Source organism: Diabrotica virgifera, chromosome 7 (assembly GCF_917563875.1).
Source record: "Diabrotica virgifera virgifera chromosome 7, PGI_DIABVI_V3a".
NCBI lineage: Eukaryota > Metazoa > Arthropoda > Insecta > Coleoptera > Chrysomelidae > Diabrotica > Diabrotica virgifera.
In genome coordinates, this window is record NC_065449.1 from 213,117,675 (window position 1) to 213,140,508 (window position 22,834).

The 22,834-nt window shown below is 33.5% G+C and overlaps 3 protein-coding genes across 4 annotated transcripts in view; 1 reads left to right on the forward strand and 2 right to left on the reverse strand.

Annotated features, from left to right (window-relative positions):
• Positions 1-3,092, forward strand: part of LOC126888708 (uncharacterized) — a 66,979-nt gene extending 63,887 nt beyond the window's left edge. Inside the window, exon 2 of the mRNA XM_050657088.1 lies at positions 2,929-3,092. Within this exon, the coding sequence (XP_050513045.1) occupies positions 2,929-3,092 (164 nt within the window). The remainder of the gene's footprint in view (positions 1-2,928) is intronic.
• Positions 1-22,834, reverse strand: part of LOC114340427 (uncharacterized) — a 643,253-nt gene that overhangs the window by 580,484 nt on the left and 39,935 nt on the right. The window lies entirely within an intron of this gene.
• The window catches only part of LOC114331213 (G-protein coupled receptor Mth2-like), a 680,964-nt gene that overhangs the window by 214,627 nt on the left and 443,503 nt on the right, over positions 1-22,834 (reverse strand). The gene's annotated exons all lie outside the window — the stretch shown is intronic.

Sequence of the window (22,834 nt, forward strand, 5' to 3'; positions counted from 1 at the left end):
TATATTTTTTTTTCAGAAAATGCGTATTTAAAATTTTTGCCAACAATTATTATCGTTCAGAAATCATTTTTTCTTTGTGGCATTTTTCAATGTGTTTGTGTGCGTTTTATTCTTTTATTTTTTTAAATTTTTGGTATTGTCTTAAAAATCACATAATATGTAGTAGAAGTATAACTTCTTACGTGCGTACAAAGTACACACACATTCTTTTTTTTTCATACGCGGGATCCAGACCTATGGTAGATTCACATTTCAAAGGACCCCAATATATTTACGGTTGATGTTTTAAAGGTCTATCTCTCAACTGCATAGAGAATACTCGACCAGACGTATTATTTTGATAAACGTAGTCGAATTTCGAGGTTTATTTGAGATTCAAAAAGCAGTTTTTTGATTTTTTCGAAAGATTTTCTGGCTTGTTCTATTCTCGACATTATTTTCAGGTCAGGATTTATTTGTGATTTAGGCTGCCATCAATCCAATATCGCGAGTACTTGAATCTGTTGACCTGTTCTAAAATAAGCCCATTTATTGTGCAAGGTTGAGGTACGTTTTGGTTTTTTTGCATTGACATCACTTTGGTTTTTTTAATGTTTATTTTCATAATAAATTGCTCACAGATCGAGTTGGTCTTGTCGATAAGTCGTTGTAGACGCAAGTTGGAATCCGCAATGAACACCGTATCATCGGCGTATCTGATGCTGTTGATTTACGCCATTCACCTTGACTCCATCCTTGGAATCGTCCAGCGCCTCTTTAAATAGAAACTCTGAGTAAAGATTAAACAACAGGAGCGACAGAACACATTCTTGTCTAACTCCTCTCCGAATTTCTACTTCTGTGGATGAGGAACCTTCGATCCTAACTCTGGCGTTTTGGTTCCAGTACAAGTTGTTTAGTAATTTGATGTCTTTTCCACCTAAACCGACTTCTTGCAAACGTTCTAATAGTATGTCGTGTCTTCGTCTATCAAATGCATTTTTGAAGTCTATTACATATAATTATATTTTCTGTCTCACTACTTTGGTCAAAGACTATCTTTAAACAGAAAAAAATACAACTACATATAGTCCGACCGCTATATCTTATCCCATGCGGTACGATTCATTTTCAATCAAATTAAGTCAAAACATAAATTGAAACGAACGTCGATGTGTACATATATACATTTTGTATACTGTATACTATACAGTGCGTCCATAAAATAACGCATAAATTCATTATTTCGTAAACCGCCGACTTTAAGGAAAAATCCCAACACAGGTCGATTTTTATTTTTAATTTCCGATTTTTTGGCATATATTTCATACTAGTGAAGTATCTAGTACTAGTCATCCATCTGGGCGTGATGACGTAATCGATAATTTTTTTTAATGAGAATAGTGGTCATGTGATAGCTCATTTGAAAGGGTATTCAATTCTCTATTCCATAATATAAACATTAACATAATTCACATAATGGATTAACATAATGGATGCTTCACTGCAGCATCCATTTGACTTGCAAATTGTAGAAGTCTTGGAGGTGTCACCAGGAAAGTGTACCAATAAGTTTTTAATTTAAAAATCTTTTAGTAATATTTTTAATATTTTCAATATTAATAATTTACTATTAGGATTGAAAACTACTTCGTCTTTCAATGCCAGATGGCGTTAGCCACCTACTATCATCACTTCAGTTGCAATGGGTGGGAAAATCTCTCGATGCGAATCAGTTAAAATATGGAGAACAGTGCCTACGTTCTTTCCGATGAAGGCTCCAATAAGAGCCGAAAATCGCGATTCAAGGGACTGGACTGCACTCCGTATTCTAATTGAAAAGTAAGATTGTGTTGCCTTCGCATTGCAACTGAATAAAAATGGTATATATTTTTATTTTATTAACATCATTATGTACACAAGGTGTTCAAAAAACATTTTTTAATTAAAATAATTGAGACAAAAAGAAGAATGTATGTAATTTATCTAATTTATAATACGTTTTAATATTGTCAGAAAACAGGAAAAAGGTGTTTATTTGACAAATAATTATTGTTTTTCGCTTAAATTCAATGTTAAATCTGTCCCGCACTTGTCTCTTGCCAGTTTGAACATTTCGTTTAAGCGAAAATCAATGTTTATTTGACAAATAAATTTTTTTCTGTTTTCTGACAGTGGTAAAACGCATTTTGAATTAAATGAATTACATACATTCTTCTTTTTGTCTCAATGATTTTAATTAAAAAATGTTTTTTGAACACCCTGCATAAATAATTATGTTAATGTTTACATTAGTGAATGGAGAATTGAATACCCTTTCAAATGAGCTGTCACATGACCCCTATTCTCATTTAAAAAAATCATCGATTACGTTATCACACCCAGACGGATGACGTCATTAGTATGTTATATATTCCAAAAAAGAACTTAATTTAAAAATAAAAATCTACCTGTTTCGGAATTTTTCCTTAAAGTCGCCGGTTTAAGAAATAACGAATTTATGCGTTACTACACACATTGGCGTACGTTTCACTTTCTGTTTTGACTTAATTTGATTGAAAATATATCGTACCGCATGGGAAGAGTTATAGCGGACGGACTATATATAACAATGCTTTTAAAAGCGCTGTACTTTGTGGGTGCGAAACCTGGCAGCCCACTAAGAGAACAGAAGTTATGTAGTACCGGCATTTAATTTTAATCTGTGTGTTCTTTGTGCAGTGTCCGTTATGTTATATGTTAAATTTTTTGCCATGAATTTAAACAATGTCAACGACATTCCAGGAATCTTCCTAATATGACGAAATTCCCCTGATGATGCTCTAAGAGCGTGAGTACAGTTAGGCAAGATTTAATAAATTCAGTGCTCGATATCTGTCGTTTATTTCCCTAAAATTCATAAATTCATATTTTGTCTTTGTCGGGTTTTTGCGATCGGTCTTGTTTTAGGTGTCTGTCGCCTCTTCAGGACGTGGTTTGTCTTTTGGGTGTTAGCCTTGGATTCGTTGAGTACCACTATCAGTGGTGGTATCGATGCCTATGTGGTGGATGTTGGATGTTATGTCTGTGGAGGAGAACGTCTTCAGAATTTGACCAGAGGAGAAAGGGCTTGACATTTTGTTTCCAGCTATATCAATATATTTATAAGAATGTGGTTGTTAATAAACCTCTACGACATTCGGCTAAATTCTTATAATATTAAAAATAAAATAAAAATTCCATTTTTATTCAGTTGCAATGCGAAGGCAAAACAATCTTATTTTTCACTTAGAATACGGAGCGCAGTCCAGCCCTCTGAATCGACGATTTTCGACTCTAGTTGGAGTCTCATCGGAGAGGCGTAGGCTTGCTGCTCTCTGCTCGAAGTGACAAAACCACGAAAGCTTATCCCCTCATTGCAACTGACGTTAATGGAGTAGGTGACTAGCGTCATCTGGCCACTGAAAGGCCAGAAAGGTCTGAAAGTTTTCAACCTAATATAAACATTAATAATATTGAAAAATATTAAAAATATTACTAAACGATATTTAATTGAAAATTTATTGGTCCATTTCCCTGGTAACACCTCCATGGCTTCTAAAAATTGCAAGCCCGTGATGTTCCTTTGTTCTTGTTAGGATGACTAGATCATCAGCGTAAGCTATAAACTGCTGTCTGTTGTTAAATATGGTGCCGCTTGTATTAATTTTTATCCTTCTTACTATGTGTTCTAGTACCAAGTAAAATAAGTCTGTAGATAGAGGGTCACCCTGTTTCAATCCTTTATTCACTGTGAATTGTTTTGAAAAATTTCCTTCCAGTGTTATCCTGTTTTTTGTATTGTTGAGCGTCATTCTCACTAATTTAACCAGCTTTCCTGAAATACCCAAGGATCTCATTGCTTCATATAGCATATCTCGGTCTACTGAGTCGTAAACCTGTTTAAAGTCAATGAACAACATGTGTAGTCCCAAATTTTGTTCGTAGCTGTTGTTCTGTATTAGTTTTAATAAACATATTTGATCTGTTGTTGATCTTCCTGATCTAAAACCTCCTTGGTATTCTCCAATGATCTTATTTACCTCCTTTTGCAATCTATTTCGGATGATTTTTGCAAGTATTTTATAGGCCACTTCTAATAGCGATATTCCTCTATAATTTTCGCAACTTGTTTCATCACCTTTTTTGTAGATTGGACAGATGAGTGCATTGTTCCATTGTTGCGGCATTTCCTCTTTTTGCCAGACTGTTAATATTAGTCGGAAAATTTTTTCTTGCAGCTTTTCTCCTCCTGCTTTAAAAGTCTCTGCCGGAATTCCGCTTTCTCCTGCGCTTTTGTTATTTTTTTGCTTCAATATTGCTTCTTTTACTTCTTGTAGTGTAGGTTCTTCTTCACGTTGTTGTTCTGTGTTATCCTGTTCATGTTGTTTTATTTCCTGGGGTTCTGCTTGTTTATTTGCATTTAATAGTTCTTCAAAATACTCCGCCCATCTGTTCAATTTTTCTGTTGTTTCTCCTAAAAGCACACCGTCTTTACCTCTACAATAACTTGTTTTACTCTTTGCAGTTCCTCGGGATTTTTTTACTTCTTGGTAGAAATTTCTTATTTCCTTGTTTATGTATGATTCTTCTATTGTTTTCAACTGTTTGTCAAGATGTTCTCTTTTCTTTTTTCTGCAGATTTGTTTTACTTCTCTTCTTGCCATTTTATATTTTTCTGTAGTATCCTGTGTATTATTTTTGTCTTTTTCTATTTTTGCTTTATTTCTACGTATCAATGCTATTTTAAAATCCTCGTCAAACCAGTCTCTTCGTTTCTCTGCTTTTACTTTTTCTAGACATAGTTCCGTTGCTTCTGTCATCGCTATCTGTATATTCCTCCATTCTTCATCAATATCTTCTGCGGTGGGGTAACGAAGTCTTTTATTTATCTCTGCCACAAATTTGTTTGCCGTTTTTTCTTCTTTAAGTAATTCTATCTTGTATGTTAATGTTTCTTTTGCTGTTCTTGGGTTTCTTGGCAGCTCTTGTTTAAGTTTGGCTATCGTTAGAATATGATCGCTATTGGTATCTGCCCCTCTGTAGCTTCTGGAATCGGTAATTGCTCTGATATGTTTACTTTCTATTAATACGTGGTCTATCTGGTTTTTTGTCCTTCCATCTGAAGATATCCAAGTTATCTTATGAATATCCTTATGGTCAAATCTTGTGCTTACAATTTTCATTTTATTTTCTGTTGCAAATTCAATTAATTTTTTCCCATTTTAATTTGATTCCTTATGCAAACTTTTTCCACCCGTTATACTTCTGTAAATCTCTTCTCTTCCTATTTTGGCATTCATATCTCCTACGATTATCTTTATGTCCTGGTCTAGGTTGAAAACTTTGCCCTTCTTATATTATTCTAATAATCCTACACACAATATATAACGGTTTTAATAATAATAAACTCAAAAAAACTTAGATATATAGTCATAAAATAAATTGTCAATTAATTGATATTTATTGGTTAATATTTTATTTACCAATGGTTTATTATTGACTTTTATTCTTTTATGAAAGTAAATATGTAGTATAATATCGTAATATCAGCGTAGTTAATCCAATATGTCGTTCAATATGCAATGTTTCATTACGAATTTTATTGTAGGTGGCAGAAATTAGTAGTTAGTTGGATTTCAAGCGCAGCGTGGGTTGTCTATCGGAATTGCCTTTGTTAAAACCGTGTGGGCGATGATCTATTGCTATAATTCTGCACCAAATAGGTAAAATTCAAAGAATTCTGTCTACCGAAATGGATAATGTGTTCATCAAAATATAAATGTAAATCAAAATTATTTCAACTCGTACAATTCAAAATGTTCTCCAATAGGATGATTTCCTGCTAATTTTTAGAAGAATTAAGTTAATTACCTATTACAAATTTAGTCTCATTTATTTTTGTTAAATAGTTTTGTATAAGTGAAAAAAAAACATACGGCCTGAACCTTAATATTAAGAAAACTAAATCCATGGTTGTCAGCCGTGTAAATTTAGATCCCGGGGCACTAATGGCAGATAGCGAAGAGATCCAGAGAGTCGACAGATTCACTTACCTCGGAACTACCCTCAACTCACGATGGGACCACGCTTAAGAGATTAGATCCAAAATTGAAATGGCACGGTCTACATTTATCAAGCTGAGATCCTTGCTGTGCCGCAGTGATCTCAGTTTGGGAACAAAGATGCGCATAGTGAGGTGCTACGTTCTTCTGTTGCTACTGTATGGAGTTGAAGCCTGGACACTGACGCAAGCCACTGAAAAGCGGATTGAAGCCTTCGAGATGTGGATCTACAGTAGGATACTAAAAATATCTTATGTGGACCATGTCACCAACATTGAGGTCCTACAGCGCATGACAAAATAAAAATAAGTGCTTAATTTAGTAAAACAATGTAAGCTTGAGTACCTTGGCCACGTGATGCGGAACGAAGGGAAATATCGAGTTCTTCAACTCGTCATGCATGGCAAAGTATTTGGCAGGAGTGGACCGGGACGCCGTCGTATCTCGTGGTTGTAAAACCTCCGACAATGGTTTGGGATAACCTCCGCGGAGCTGTTTCGCAGAGCAGTCAACAAAACAATGATAGCCTTGATGATCGCCAACATCCGGACCGGATAAGGCACTGAAGAAAAAGAAGAAAAAAACATTCGTTTATGCTTCCTTTTGATTCAGGGACGATGCACAATCTCCAGACAGCTGTTTCTGTCCTACGACGTGCTCAGTGGAGCTGCGTGTACACCTCTGAAACAAAACGAGACCGAACTGTCTATTTATGTGGAATTTCAAAAATAGTTTAAAATACTCTGAAAAGGACTCTGCAATATGCAGTCACATTCCGCTTTCACTCGTCTAGGAAAAACGGTCCGAAAGCAAGTTCCTAGTACTCAAAATCTGGGTAGAGGTAAAAGTGAAAAAGACAGTATACTTTTCGTTTCGATTCAGAGGCAATACACAATCTCCAGATAGCTGTTTCTGTCTTACGACGTCCTCAGTGGAGTTTTGTATTTTCTATTTGACTTTCAGTTTCAAAAAAAGTTTTTTTAAATCTGTATTTATAAGTCAATCTTTTTATCGATGCTGAATAGTTCGAAATAATGCACAAGGCTCTTCAACCTATTCCTCATTTCCTATTCCTCAAAATATAGGGATAAAGAAAGAGATATTCAACAAACATAGTATTGATTAATCTTAAGACAGCATAATTGATCGAGTTCCTCGAAAGGTTCTTAAGCGCTAAATAAAAAGCTGAGTTTTTGGTGAGTGTGTGAAAATTGTGAAAGACATGTATGACGGAGTAACAACTAATAGATATTAGGATGAGGATGTAAAAGATACTGATAACTTTCATGTGGAAGATTACTTCAGTGCTTAGTGATTAGTCGTTATTTACTATCATTAGTGTTAAATCAGATTAGTTGGAAACTACAGGGTACCATTCCCTGACACTTAATGTATGCTGATGATGTAGTGTTAGTACCAAACACTGAAAGGAATTTAGAACAAAAACGAGAATAGCTAAAAAAATAAAAGTAGTAGGATAAATTATTAATAATATCGAGGGGGTCCCACAAGGGTACCCACTTTCATCACTGTTGTTCAGTATCCTTCTTGAAGTTGTTAAAGAACCTGGAGTCAGCAAAAGAAGACTTGTATATTAACGAAAACACCAATGCCTAGCATTTCCTGACGACATAGTACTGATAGAAGTGTACAATAAGTAAAAGAAATACTAAAAAGATTAAAAGCGAAAGTGAGATAGAAATAAATAAATAGAAAAAGTAGAAATATTCCAACACCTACTAGGGGCAACATTCGGATTATGGCTGGTAATCGTTGTGTCTTTGCTCTAAGCAAGTTACATATTAAGAAATTAAAACATATCTGGAAGGACTAAGATAATAATTTATAGGACAGTGATAAGAGCTATAGCATTATATGCGAGTGGCGAGTGAAAGATGGAGGATGAACAAATCCGAACAAGTTATCCTACAACTGTGGGAAAGAAAAGTCCCCAAAAAACTATTTGTAGCAAAACTATGGAATGAAATGTGGAAAAAAAGATCAAATATAGAACTAGAGAAGATATATGGAGAACCGTACATTGTTGTTATCATAAAATCACAAAAACTGAGATGATTGGGACATATCCAAAGGAAGACAAACTCGAGTCTATCCAAAAGAATAGGTAATAACTGGAGGAATAGGAGGAAAGAAAAAGAAAGGTAGACCTAAAAAGAGGTGGAGGAAGAATGCTGAAAAATACAAGAACTTAAAATATCCAATTGGAAAAATAAACCAGCAAACAGGAAAGAATGGGATAGAAGAATAGTAAACGGAATAGCTAAATTATATATAGGACAAAATCTATAGAAATATAGACAGTATAAGAAATATTCATTCAAAAATGGATTACTAAAAATAAGATAACTTTAGATGAAAAAATGAGGGTAAAATTAATTGTTTTAAATACCTAGCATCAGGGCCGCGTTTAGGCCAATTGACGCCCTAGGCAATTCTCTAGTAGCCGCCCTTCAACCATGTACCATTTTTGCGAAAAAAATTGCAGAAATTTGCAAAAACACTAAAAATGGATTTTAACTACGATGTGTATATAGCTATAACAGAAAAAATTGTCATGCCAGTTCGATCACATCAGAGACTTCTTTTCAAAAAAGACTTTTCAAAAAAAAATTTATGTTGACAAAATCGACAAATTGCACGATCTTGCGTCATACTTGATAAGGAATTATTTTTAATTCTTGACATTTTCGGAAATGACCTTTCAGCGGACACGTTGGCACCTGGGATGCACAAGTAAATGTGCAAAGCAATGTCAAAATTAGGGAAACTATCTTTCATTCCACTTAGTGGAGTCACTGAAGGTTTTCACCTCCGATATCGTTGAACCTCCATCAATTTTCATGAAAATTGGTGAGTAGTTAGAGGATACCTCAAGGAACAAAGGTGACATGATGCCAACTTGCGCTTTTACCGTGGTGGTGAATGTCACCCCTTCTCAAGGATGATAATTATTACTTTTTTAATAATTCCATAAATCGATAGAGAGACAAATTCTTAGCAAAATTTGTTATATAAAGTTATTAATATAAATCAATACTTTTTGAGTTATTAAAGATCAAACATTTTATTTTTTCGTAAAAAAATGCATATTTTAAAGCTGTTTTTCACGTAGAACTCAATAATTATAAGCTTCTACAAAAAAGTTATAATTATCAAAATTGAAGATAATAAAGAGCTGAATACACTCCTTGCTTAAAGAACTAAACTAATGTTAATTCAAAGTGAGTTATGGTTAAACTAATGTATATTTTTTTCGACGAGTAGGTACTTAAATCTAAGTATTCAAGCTTAAATAACGGCAAAAATATGCATTTTATAAAATATACCTAGTAAAGACTTGTCAAAGTACTTCAGAGTACTTATCAAATGAGTGCTAGTAGAAGTCAATATCATCACAATTAAGCAAGTTATGATGAAAATAAGAGAACCCTTTAGAACTTTTTAGGAAAAAGTGAAAAATAAAACATACGCCATTTTCACAAAAATTAAAATTTATAGTAATCCTCAGTAGAATTTCTTTATATTAGCATAAATAATGATTTCAACAATTTCTACTGGTTTAGAATGCATATTAAAAAAAATATAATTTAAAAAAATCAGAATTTTTAAAATTATCGTAATTTTCATTTTCTTTTGATAATACTCCAAACATACTCAATATACGTAAAAAGTGATATTAGTATAGTATAGTTGATCCAAAAGTTGGCATAACCCAGACATCCAAAGTGAAAGTTATCCTTCAACACCAAATTGTTCTATATGGTCCACACAATGTCCAGAAAAAATTCACACCATTTTGAGCGTCAGGTTTGGGGGGGAGAGGGGGGAGAAATCGATAAATTCGTAGTTTTTTACGTTTTTCGTCAATATTTCTAAAACTATGCGGTTTAGCATAAACAACCTTCGCTACACAAAATTGTTCTACATTAAATTTGAAATAAAAAAGGCCCTATGCATAATCTTTCTAAAAAAATGAATGGTCCCAAAGTTACGGAGGTAGTATAGTATAACTGGTCCAAAAAAGTGCCTAACCCAAACATCCAAAGTAAAAGTTTTCCTCCAACACCAAATTGTTCTGTATGGTCCACATATTGTTCAGTAAAAAGTTACACCATTTTGAGCGTCCAGTTTGAGAATAAGATTGATGGGGGAGAAGTCGGTAAATTAGTAGTTTTTTTACGTTTTTCGTAAATATTTCTAAAACTATGCTTTAGCGTAAACAATGTTATATACAAAAATGTTCTACATGAAATTTAAAACAAAAAATGTTCCATGCATAATAATTATGATATAACAATTATTGTTATAAAATCAACGGTTCCAGAGTTACGGAGGGTGAATAGTCGAGGTTTTCGATACTTTTTATATTCTTTGGGCAATGTATGGTATAACTATACCAAAAACCCAGACATCCAAAGTGAAAGTTATCCTCCAACACCAAATTGTTCTATATGGTCCACATAATGTTCAGAAAAAAGTCTCACCATTTTGAGCGTCGGGTTTGGGGAGGAGAGGGTGGAGAAATCGGTAAATATAAAAAGTATCGAAAACCTCCACTTTTCACCCTCCGTAACTCTGGAACCGTTGATTTTATAACAATTATGTATAGAACCTTTTTTGTTTTAAATTTTATGTAGAACATTTTTCTGTAGAATATTCTTTACGCTAATGCATAGTTTTAGAAACATTTACGAAAAACCTAAAAAAAAACCACTAATTTACCGACTTCTCCCCCATCTCCCCCCCCAAACCGGACGCCCAAAATCGTGTAACTTTTTACTGAACAATATGTGGACTATATAGAACAATTTGGTGTTGAATGAAAATTTTTACTTTGGATGTCTGGGTTAGGCCTTTTTTGGACCAATTATACTATACTACCTCTGTAACTTTGGAACCGTTCATTTTAGAAGGGTTATGCATAGGACCTTTTTTATTTCAAATTTAATGTAGAACAATTCTGTATAGAGGGTTATTCATGCTAAACCGCATAGTTTTAGAAATATTGACGAAAAATCTAAAAAACTACGAATTTACAGATTTCTTCACCCTCTTCCCCCTAAACCCGACGCTCAAAATGGTGTGACTTTTTTCTGAACATTATGTGGACCATATAGAACAATTCGGTGTTGGAGGATAACTTTCACTTTGGATGTCTGGGTTTGGGTCTAACTATACCATACTATATATTATGTATAACCAAATCTTAGTTTTCTCTGTATCAAATATTTTAACTTTATATAACTATATAAAACTATAGGGTATATAACTATAGGGTAAAAAGTAACCGAGATAGAAACGTTTAAAGCTTAAATTTTGCTGCGAGAACCATATAACAGGGGCCATTTAACCTTTTATTTTAAAAATAAGTAAGGGGTTTAAAACATTAAATCCAACGTGGTTTAATAGTAATAATATTATCTTTCAAATGGTGTTAAGGCAAACCTGATATCGTAAAAATTAACGGAGTGATTAAAAGAAAAACAATAATTTTTTTGGAAAAATTCTCAAAAGATAAATTTTGAAAAATATTTGGTGCATAAATTTTAATGCTATCAACTTGTTCGGGGGCTCATTTGATAGATATTTTTAAGTACTTTGACAAATTAATGTTTAATAAGGTTATGTTATAAAATGCATCATAAAAATATACATTCAATTACCTATAACTCACTTTTAGTTAACATTAAAAGGTCTTTTTAGTAAGGAGTTTATTTCATTTTTTATTAGATTCAATTTTGGTAGTAATAACCTTTTTGTAAAATCTTATAGTTTTTGAGTTATTTATGATAAATCGGTTAAAAACATTTTCTCACATTTTCTCAGAAAAAAATAAAATCCTTGATCTTAATAACTCAAAAAGTTTTGATTTATTTTAATAACTTTATGTAACAAATTTTGTTTAGAATTTGCCCCTCTATCGAATTCTGGGGATATTTTTAATACAATAATTTTCCACCCCCAGGGTAAGAGCGCAAGTTGACACCATGTCATCTTTGTTCCTTGAGATATCCTCTAACACTCTAACCGCTCACCAAATTTTCATGCAAATCGATGGAGGTTCAACGAAATCGAAGGTAATAGCTCATATCCACCTTCAGTGACTGCACCAACTCTCTTTAAATATTAAGATAAAATATGTCAATTGGTGATTTTATTGTGGTATCAAAATGCAAATGCATTCATGCACGAATTATGTAACTTGGTCGTCTTTATTTTGTACCGGATTTTCAGCTTCTTTAATAATTTCTTCATTGCTTAATTTTGGCAAATCTGTTAATAACACAAAAACGTTGATAAATAAGTCGCTAAGATTCCAGACGTCTATTCAGGTCTCTTATCAGAGTGTCGATTATAATATAACGTGTGGATTTTCATCTCACCACTATCTGAAAAGTTTAGTTCATCATCGGCGCCCTCGTCAAATTGAATTTTTCTTTTTCTCTTTCTTATTTCTTTATATGTTTTATTTGGGCACAATGTTTTGGCTTCCTTGCGGTAAAGTAATTTGAAAGAGCGTCATACTCTTTAATGACAGAACCCAGATTCATAATTTTTATATACAAATATTTTTTGTACAGTATTTGTGCCGCCCTCTCATAATGTGCCGCCCTAGGCAACTGCCTATACTGCCTAATGGATAAAGCAGCCCTGCCTAGCATCAGTATTACAGAATAATCAGGAAATAGGTGAAGAATTCGTGCAATAGAGTTGGGCCGGAATAAATTAAATGACAATAACGGAAGCCAAAATAAGAGAGCTTAAGTTAAGATGGCTAAGGCATGTTCAACGTCATGCTTACCTTTAAGTACCTTTAAGAAAAAGAATAAGTAAAGAATTAAACATACTGCTAGATAAACAATTATTTCAAGGCTGGCATAGAAAATTGCATTAGTCAAAGTTAAAGTCGAGATGTAGAACCCGCAGTTAACAGAGGTCATTTGTGTAATAAGGCTGATGAAAACTAAACAAATCAACGAAAAATCTGGATATTTTGGGGAAACTATTCAATACAATATACGCAACAAGGATCATTCGTCGATAAATAAGCAAACTGATATATTCGAAAAGAAGATAAATTCAAATAATGTCAAGAATACAGAGTAATAATTATGAATCTGTTTTAGTTATTATTTTAAAGATTATTTTAAGTAGATCTTCATAGAAATATCACTTTAATTACATAAATAAAAATAGCGTGTTGTTAACGACCTTTTTTGTTGCAAGACAGTTACAAGACTACACGACAAATTATATGATTAACCGTTATAAATTAACGCAACGCGAAACGCGACCTAGAACCGTTATTATTGTCAATGTTACAATTCTCGTTAGTCCATTCGATCTTCCTCTTTCCTACTACTAAAGAAAACATTAAGTGGCTTCTAATTGACGTTCCTGAAGTTTAAACAAACCGACTCCCGCTAATGAATCAATTTTGTCTAATTTTAACTAATTTTAGCTAGCACGGTACCATGAAGCATTAAGGTATCGCCTGGAGGTATTAGCATTAGATGATTCTTTGTCTATGCAGCGTTAAATTGCAAACGAGGTCAAATAAGAGACGGGTGCAGTTTTTGCTATTGTCAAGAGTAGATTTAGATAAGTAATTGCGAAATATATATCACTATTCATATAATTATGTCCTTGGATTACTATTAATAAAATAGATGTTGCTACAGAGTGGCCTGAAAGACATTCATTTAATCATAATATAAAACTATTTTCGTAACTGCTAAAGTGTAACTGAAAACCTTTTTCGATCTTAGATTAGATTACGGAATTGATCAAAATAGTATGGCTTGATACATCTTACTATCAAATTTCGCGTAGTACTAAAGTTAATGAGTCGCTTATAGGCCTGGATCCCGCGTACTAAAAAAAAGTTGATTAATAGCAAGCCGAAAATTTGTTAAAAGCTTAACGGTGTCTAGTCGGATAATCTTTGATGTATGGGAACACTGGAACAGGGGAAGTTATAATTGTGAAACAGGTTAAAAATTTGGAACGTCATATTATGAAAACGTCCCATGTATTTTGTCGGACAGAATTTCCAATTAATTTGCTACCCTTTCATTAAACTCTCATGCAAAAAACAGACTTGTATTTATCACCAACTGGGCATTTTAATAAGTCCGACACGTAGAACATGTCAAATGACAGAAATTATGTTGGTGTTAAATAGCAGTCTGATTTTTGCATGAGAGTTTAATGAAAGGATGACAAATCAATTGGAAGTTCTGTCCGACAAAATACATGGGACGTTTTCGTAGTCTGACGTTCCAAATTTTTAACCTATTCCACAATTAAAACTTCCCCTGTTCCAGTGTTCCCGTACATCAAAGTTTGTACGACTAGACACCCTTAAGCTATTAACAAATTTTCAGCTGGCTATTAATCATCTTTTTTTTGGTACTCGGGATCCAGGCCAAGCAAATTAGACCAAGCAAATTAGCTCAATCGGTATGTATGTATGTATGTAGATAGGGGTGATAGGTACACTGCGACCCGTAGGATCTATTGTGTCCCCCTTGCTTGCCATGAGTCTGATGTTTTCTCAGACCTATAGCAGCTCTTCCAGTCCTATTTTCCTAAGAAAGATTAGGACATCGTCGGGCTTCAATTCAGGCAGGTTCTCCTCTTCTATTTCATGTGCCCCTAGGTATCTGGCCCTGGAGTTCTGCAATGCAGGACATTCTGAGAGTATGTGTATTGAGGTTTCGTCCTCTTCCTCACAGAATCTGCATTTTGCTTCATCTACCAATCCTAGCTTCTTCATGTGACTTCTTAACCGGCAATGCCCGGTCATTATTCCCGTCAAAATCCGGATCTTCTTTTTACTGATGTTGAGAAAGCTAAGAGATCTATTCTGGTTATAATTAGACCAAGCAAATTAGCTCAATCGGTTAAGATCTACTTAAGTGAACTATCAAAAGATAGTACTACTACTACTGGATATTGGCTGTCGAAGGCTACCAAACGATTAAAAAGTTCAATCGTACAGAATCCACCGATTAGAAATAATACTGGTAGCTGTACAAGAAACAATACACAAGAGACCAACACGTTTGCTAATCACCAAGAAAGTACTCTACAACCAAATGAAGGATACGGAATAATAAACTGAGAACTCCCTGCCCAGGAGGAAATAAAATAAATCCAAAAAATGAAAATAAAAGAAAATATAGACGCAAAAAAAACTTCTGCATTTCACCTCATCACTAGAAAGGTTTTAAAGCAACATTCAAGGAAATCTATAACAAAACTTGCTACGATAACCAAGTTGAAATTTTCTCCTTTTAAAATTGACATTGGTAGCTTTGGAATTCAGTTACTGTTGGATTTAAATAAACAAGTAGATACTCTAAATTAGAATGTATTTGTGTTGAATTGGAAATATTGGAGAAGAAAAATGTGATCTTAGTTGACAACAAAAGTGGTCTCCTTTGAATGACCTGGAGAAAAAAGAGATGATCATTTTCATCGCTTGGAATAGTAATGTTCACTCTTACGATCAGCTGAAAAATCTCGCGTTTGATGTTCTGTCCATTTTCGGTTCTACATAATATATGCAAACAATATGTTTCAAATATGAACACTATCAAGAGTAAACTGAGAAGTCGTCTTACTAATAAGAACTTGGAATCATGCCTAAAAATAAAAACAACATACAAACCGAACTTACTCAGAAAGTGACCTGACTTTAACTAGTGTAAAAAAAAGTGTACTAAACAAGCAGATTTGGCTACCAATTTTTTTAAATTGTTGTAATGTTTATATTTGGCTCTTTGGCTAAGAAGTTTGCTGACCACTGGCTCAGAGCCATAAGAGGCGTCTTTACTGGGCATGTGCCAATTAAGGGACACCTGCATACAATAGGACTGTTTCGTGGAGACTTTGAAGCTGCTGACTCTATTGCGGAGAACCAGAAAAGTCTTGTATAACTGCGAGATATTAGAAATTAGGTGGAAAATACTTTTTGGAGACTACCCAGTGACTCCAAAAATAGGTGCTAACCATCCACTAGACCTATAGAAACTGGTACAGGGTTCCAGAATTCTGAAACGGGTATCATGAATAAATGGAAGTTGTACCATAAGCCTACTGGCTGCAGTACGAACGGTATACAAGAGGCGGCTTCCATGAAAAAAAAAACAACAAAAACTCCACAAGAAATTTCTTGATACAGGCATATTTCATTATTCTCTGTCATGTTAGAATTATACCAAAAATTTCTCTTGAAGAGGCTAAAACCGATTATAGAGAGAAAAAATTTAATTCCTAATCATCAGTTTGTTTTCGACAAAGTCTCTCAACGATAGGTCAGGTGCATAGAACAACATATACCTACAGTAGAAAAAGCTCTATAGAGGAGAAAAGTCTGTTCTGTTATATTTCTCGATATAGCGCAGGCTTTTGGCAAAGTGTGGCATCCCAAAATGAGATGCTACTGTCCAATGGTTAACAAGCAATTGTACTTAGTAAGTCCTAGGTTTCACCCAACGTGAGCGGAAGTAGAACTGGAAGTCGATATTTGAACTCTTCATCTAACTTTTGTTTCGTTTTGGCTCGATTCGTTTTGGCTCTTCAACGATTTTCGATCAGAGAGTGCTCCGTTCATCTATGCTAATTCATAATTTTGATTTAATTTCTGTTCGAAAACATTATATTTTTTAATAAAAATAAGAAGTGCAAGAATAAGAACACTATTTTAAACTACATAATTTTAAATTTACGTTACTTTACAGTATTTAAAGATAAAATAACAAAAGGATAAAGTAGTCAATCGGGTTTTAATGTTTAAATGGCGCCACTGTTTTGGGTTATGTATTGAGACGCCTCTTTCTTTATGTGTGTACTAGATCATTTTACATTACAAAAACAAACGTCGCCTACTTTTGATAATATCCTGTTAACATCTCATTCTCTTGTCAGCGAGAGACGTTTTACATACTTTCTATTTTTGTGAATGGGCTTACATAAAAATAGTTTTACATACATTTCCAATTATTCGTAGTATAAACATTGTTCGTATATAAACAATTAGTCATAAATGAAAAAGAAATTTTTAATGCAATACAAACATAACGGTGCTAGAGTAATAAAAACGTTTGGTTTTGTTATTTTTACATGCTGTTAACATTTGGTATAGAAATAGTTTGACATTGCACCTTTCCTTTTAAATTGCTATTTTTAAATCTGTTTATGAATTCGTAACATTTATTGACATGGAAATAACTTTTTGATGTCGTAAAATTGTTGATAAAATTACATTAGATTAGAAAATATGTATCGGGATCAGTAGCGGATCCAGGGGTGGGGCACGGGGGCACGTGCTCCCCCCCAGACGGATCAAAAATACACTAGATAGAATAGATTTTATCGGGGTATATTCCAGACTCCTTGAGTTTGTACCCTCTGTGCCCCCCTAATCGATTTTCTGGATCCGCCCCTGATCGGGATACCGTCAGATGGGCCCTATTTTTTATAAGCATAGCAAAGTCCGAAAATGGCTGTAATGAAATGATTTGTTTCAGTTCCTTCAGAGATGGTCATATATACACCCTCCGAAGACCTGTAATGAGAGTGAAACGTACGTAAGGGTGTTTATGGGACTCACTGAACGAACTGAAATATAAGACGTCTCTTAATATCGGTTTACATTAGGGTGACCAAACTTCCCGTAAAAACGGGATTGTCCCGCTTTTTAACGATTTGTCCCGGGGTCCCGAAAAAGTCTCACGGGACGCCTAAATGTCCCGTATTTTCGTTGGGTTGATTTTTTATATCTGACTATATTTTCTCTCTTTAATTTTTCTTCAATTTTGGCATATGTTTTCATTCTTATTTCTCCCTCGTTTGTTACATTGTGGCCCAATATTGTTCTCATTACTTTTCTTTCTTTCAGAAGGCTATCTTTATCTTTATTGTCAATCGTCGTTGTTTCCATCCCATATGTAACAACAGGTCTTAAGATTCATATTATACGTAGAGTCTTGCTTCTCAGCAGATTTCTATTGATTCCATGTTTTTCTTCCTTTCAGGATTCTTTCCTCTGTTCTCTCTCTTTTCCGGTTTTCCCTATTGTTACTCCCAAGTAGCTAAAGGTGGATACAGTTTCAAATTTATGGTTCTGTGTTATTACTTATTTCTATATATTAGAGTTGTTGTGTCATTCTTCCCTATAGTAATGTATTTTGTTTTGTGTTGGTTTATTTCTAGTCCTATTCTCTTCGCTTCCTTATGTAATTTTGCAACGGCTTTTATAAGTCTCATCTTCGCCTTTGCTATGATGACTAGATCATCTGCATATGCTACTAGTTGAAGCTGATCTGTAATAATGTTTTTGTTTGCAAAGTTTGTCCTCCTTATGATTACTTTCAATATCAGATTAAATAATGTCGGAGAGATAGAGTCACCTTGTTTCACGCCTTTGTTTAAATTAATCTCCTTAGAAGTTGTTCCGTTGAAACTGATCCTTGCTCTGGTGTTCTTTAGGCTCATTGTTAGCATATGTCTTAATTTTTCTGGGATTCCAACATTCTCAAGCTACTCCATCATTTTCATCCGATTCATTGTATCAAAAGCGCTTTTGAAATCCATGAATATTAGGTGCATTTCTCTGTTGTATTCTCTCGATTTTTGAATTATTTGCTCCACTGGTCCACTGTACGTATGGAATTAATCGTCGACCTCCCCGGTCTGAAGCCGTTCTGGTATTCTTCTAATAATATTCGTTCAGCGCATGATTTGTTTTATGTTTAGTATGTTTGCTAGAATGTCATATGCGGTGTTTAATAAAGTTATTGCTCTGTAATTTTCGCACTCCTCCCTATCTCCTTATTTATATACAGTATGGTGCAAATGAAAGGAATAAATTCGATATAAAAATCGACAAATATAAAAATCGACTTGTTTCGGGATTTTTTCTTAAAGTCGCCTGTTTACGAAATAACGAATGTATTCCTTTCATTTACACCATACTGTATAGGTACAATAATACCTGCTATTTTGTACTATTGTACTATAATAACTGCGTTACAATCGGCTGATACCTGGTAGTTTGTTTTGTTCATATTTGTTGTATTAGCTGGTTTATTTCTTTATATTCTCTATTTTCTCTCTTCCTCCGTATTTTATTCCACTGTTATTTCATCTTCTCTTGCTGTTTTTCCCTTTTCTAGGTTTTTACTATTTATTTTTGTACGTCTTCTTCTGTGAAAATTAAATTTCTACTTTGTCGTTATCTGCTGATCTGTTTGTCTTCAAACACGTTTTTTTTTTGTTTTTTAGTCCTCTTGTTTTAATGCTGGGCGTATTTTTTGTTGCTCTGACTTTTTTGTAAAATTGTTGTATTTGATGGTTTTCTCTGTCTTTTTCAATATCCTCCAGCGAAACCAGTCATGTTTCTTCTTGTTATTTGTAGAGTTGGCTTTCTTTCTCCCTATTTTGTATTCTTCCCTATTTTGTTCTGACGGGTTGTTGATCCATGTCATTCTGGCGGAGTTTTTTAATTTTCTGTCTGTTTCGTAGTCTTGATCGTACGTAAATTACACATTCAAAGGTAAATTGAGAAAGATTTATAGGTCCCAAATTAGCTAAACGACCATGTTTCAATCTCCCCTACCTGTTTGGGTATCGCTCCAAACCCTCCTTGGCAGTGGTGCACACAGGGTTGGTTTTGGGGGTTAAACCCCCTTTCCCCCAGGGCATATGAAAAATATATGCCCTGGGGTAACTTGTCTTTCAGTGCGCTACTGTGCCTTGGATGTGTCCCGTTTTTTCAAGTTTATGATTTGGTTACCCTAGTTTACACTGAATTATTTTATATTAGTTTTGCTCTTTATTCTAACTTTGTTGAACATCCTCATATAAGGGTTATTCCAGATCACATTTCTCAAACATCCGGACATGACTGCGGCCTTTTTCATTTGTCCTCTAGGTCTCTGGCTGGGTCATGATAACTTGATAAATCTACACCTAGATATTTGAACTGTTTTAGCTCTTCTATGGGTTTCCCCGCTACCACGAGCTTGCATTTAATTGGATCTTTGGCAATGATAATGCATTTTGTTTTATGCATGGATATGTTCATGTTGAGTCGTCGACATGCTTGATAGAATCGATAAAGTTATCTTTGTAGGTCATCCTCTGCAATCAGGACTGCATCATCCGCATAGCATACTATATACTGTTTCTATTGTGACCGAGTCTGTATCCTAGTTGTAGCGATTCCACATCTTCTATTATTTCATCCATTAGCATATTGAATAAAAATGCCCACAAAGTATTCGTAGGTTGGCCGTAGTGGTGTCATTTGTTTTAATTTTTGTCGTGTTGTTATTGTTCATTTGTTTTATGCCTTTCACAATGTTTGCCAGTATCCCTTTTTGCTTAATCTTCTGTAATATACCACTAAGTCTGACTCTGTCAAATGCTATTTTTAGATTTACGAAGCAAATATATGCGGGTTTGTTATATTCTATCGACTTCTCTTTCACCTGTTTCATGACAAACATTGCGTCCGTCGTCGACGTGTCTTTTCTGAATCCTTGCTGTTCTTCTCTGTTCTTTATCTGTGATTCCAATTTATCCTTGAGTATGCCTGTGAATAACTTCATTGCCGTATTTAAGAGAGTTATTCATCTGTAGTTGTCCGGACATGTTCTTTGTCCTTTCTTAAAAATCGGTATTTTGATACAGGTGTGCCAATCTTGTGTTTTCTCTGCTCTGTCTCAGATTTTGTTAAACAATGTTTTGAGACAATTAGTGAGTTTCTGACCGTCCTATTTCAGCAGTTCGTTTGGTATTCCATCAGTATCTGGCGATCGTCTATTCTTTTCATTCTCGCTTTTACTGCAGTTTCTTTAGTAATATACCTGTCTTCTGTTTTGTAATCATTAATCGTGTTCGTCATTGACTTCTTCACCTTTATAGAGTTTTCTGTAGTATTTTTCCAACGTCTCATTCAGTATCCCCTTTGTCTGTACAAATTCATTTACTGTTTTTTTCTGTTTTTTAGCATTTTCCAAACAGCTTTCTATGCGCCGTAGATATCGTAATCCATGTCCAATTTTTGTTCTCAATTTAAATCATTTCTACACTTATTAGCCTAATAAAATAAAATAAAATCAAAATGTAATTCCGTACAAGTTGGAATAAACTTTTTATTAAAGTTTAGGTCAAGACAAAAGAGATTTTCAAGAAAGTATATAATTCATATGAGGGGATCATTGTTTAAATAATTAAAAATTGGTAATTTTTGCACAAAATTTACTTTTTTAACTGCTGCGGCAATTCTTGTTTTTATTAAGGATTTTACAATTTTTTTCTGCAAAGATGAAGCAAGAGTGTTTTATATGAGAATTAAATTTGACCCGTAATTTATTTAAATAATTTTAAATCAAAATTGAAAAACAAATTTCTAAAAAAATATTATTTGCAATATAAATAAGCACTATAAAATATTTTGTTTGGCAGAAAAAGTTGCACTATTGTATCACTATAAATTGGCAAAAAAAATTGTTGATAAATATTGAGTAGTTTATGAGAGATTTAATTTGTTTATAAAAAATTACTATTTTTTCAATTGCAAAAACGCGGTTGTTGCCGGTAGAGTATGCAAGTTTTTAAGGTCTCATTTATTTTGCTTTAATGTATATTTTCGATAAATGTATTGACAAATTAAAATTTTAATTAATCACCCTTCAAAATGGCGCTTGAAAATTGGTGTAATTTGTAATTTGTTTAAAACTTGTATTTTTAATAACATCACCGGGATAAAATTTTTTTTTCGATATTCGTGTTCCTGGTAGTTTTTGACACACTTACAAAAGAAAAAAATTTCTAGATCCATATTTTGCCGAGATAGCTTTTCCAAGTTTAGAAATTCATAATTTGTATATTTATCAATATTAACATTTTAAAGTTCGTGAGTACATCTATCAATCCTACTAGTTAACAATGTCATTTATGTATACATAGAGTTAAAATTTTAAAATATTTAAAAAAATAATGATTTTCGTAGCCACCTTAACTGAAAACTTTTTGCATTCAGAGTGGTGCAGTCGTACTTTGCAATATCTTCGTTAATAATGGACCAACTTCAATGTTTTTTTTAGTTTATGGTAGCTTATAAAAATAGTAACATCTAAATGACTTTTTGAACAATAAATATTCTTCAATTTGTTATAAACATTTAAAAAAAAATTGTATAGATGTGATAAATAAAAATTAATACAAAAGATTTTTTATAAAAAAAATTAACAAAATAATACTGAATTAACAATAAAAATTTGTTAAAGACTTTTTGCTTTGTACAATATTAAAATATACAGTGAGCACGTAAAGGTTGGAATAAATTCATTTTCTCGAGAATGGACAATTTTGGAAAAAAATCCGGAAATAGGTCAATTTTTATTTTTAAATTACGACTTTTTGGCAATATATCTTACTAGTGACGTCACCCATCTGTGCGTGATGAGATCATTGATGATTTTTTTAAATGAGAATAGGTGTCGTGTGATAGCTCATTTGAAAGGTAATTCAAATCTCTACTCAGTAGTATAAACATTAACATAATTTTTTATACAGAGTTTCCAAAAAAAATTTTTGAATTAAATTTATTGACAAAAAGAGGAATGTATGTAATTTATTTAATTCGAAATACATTCTACTGCTCCCAGAAAACAGAAGAAAATGTTTATTTAACAAATAAATATTGTTTTTTGCTTAAATTCAATATTAATGCA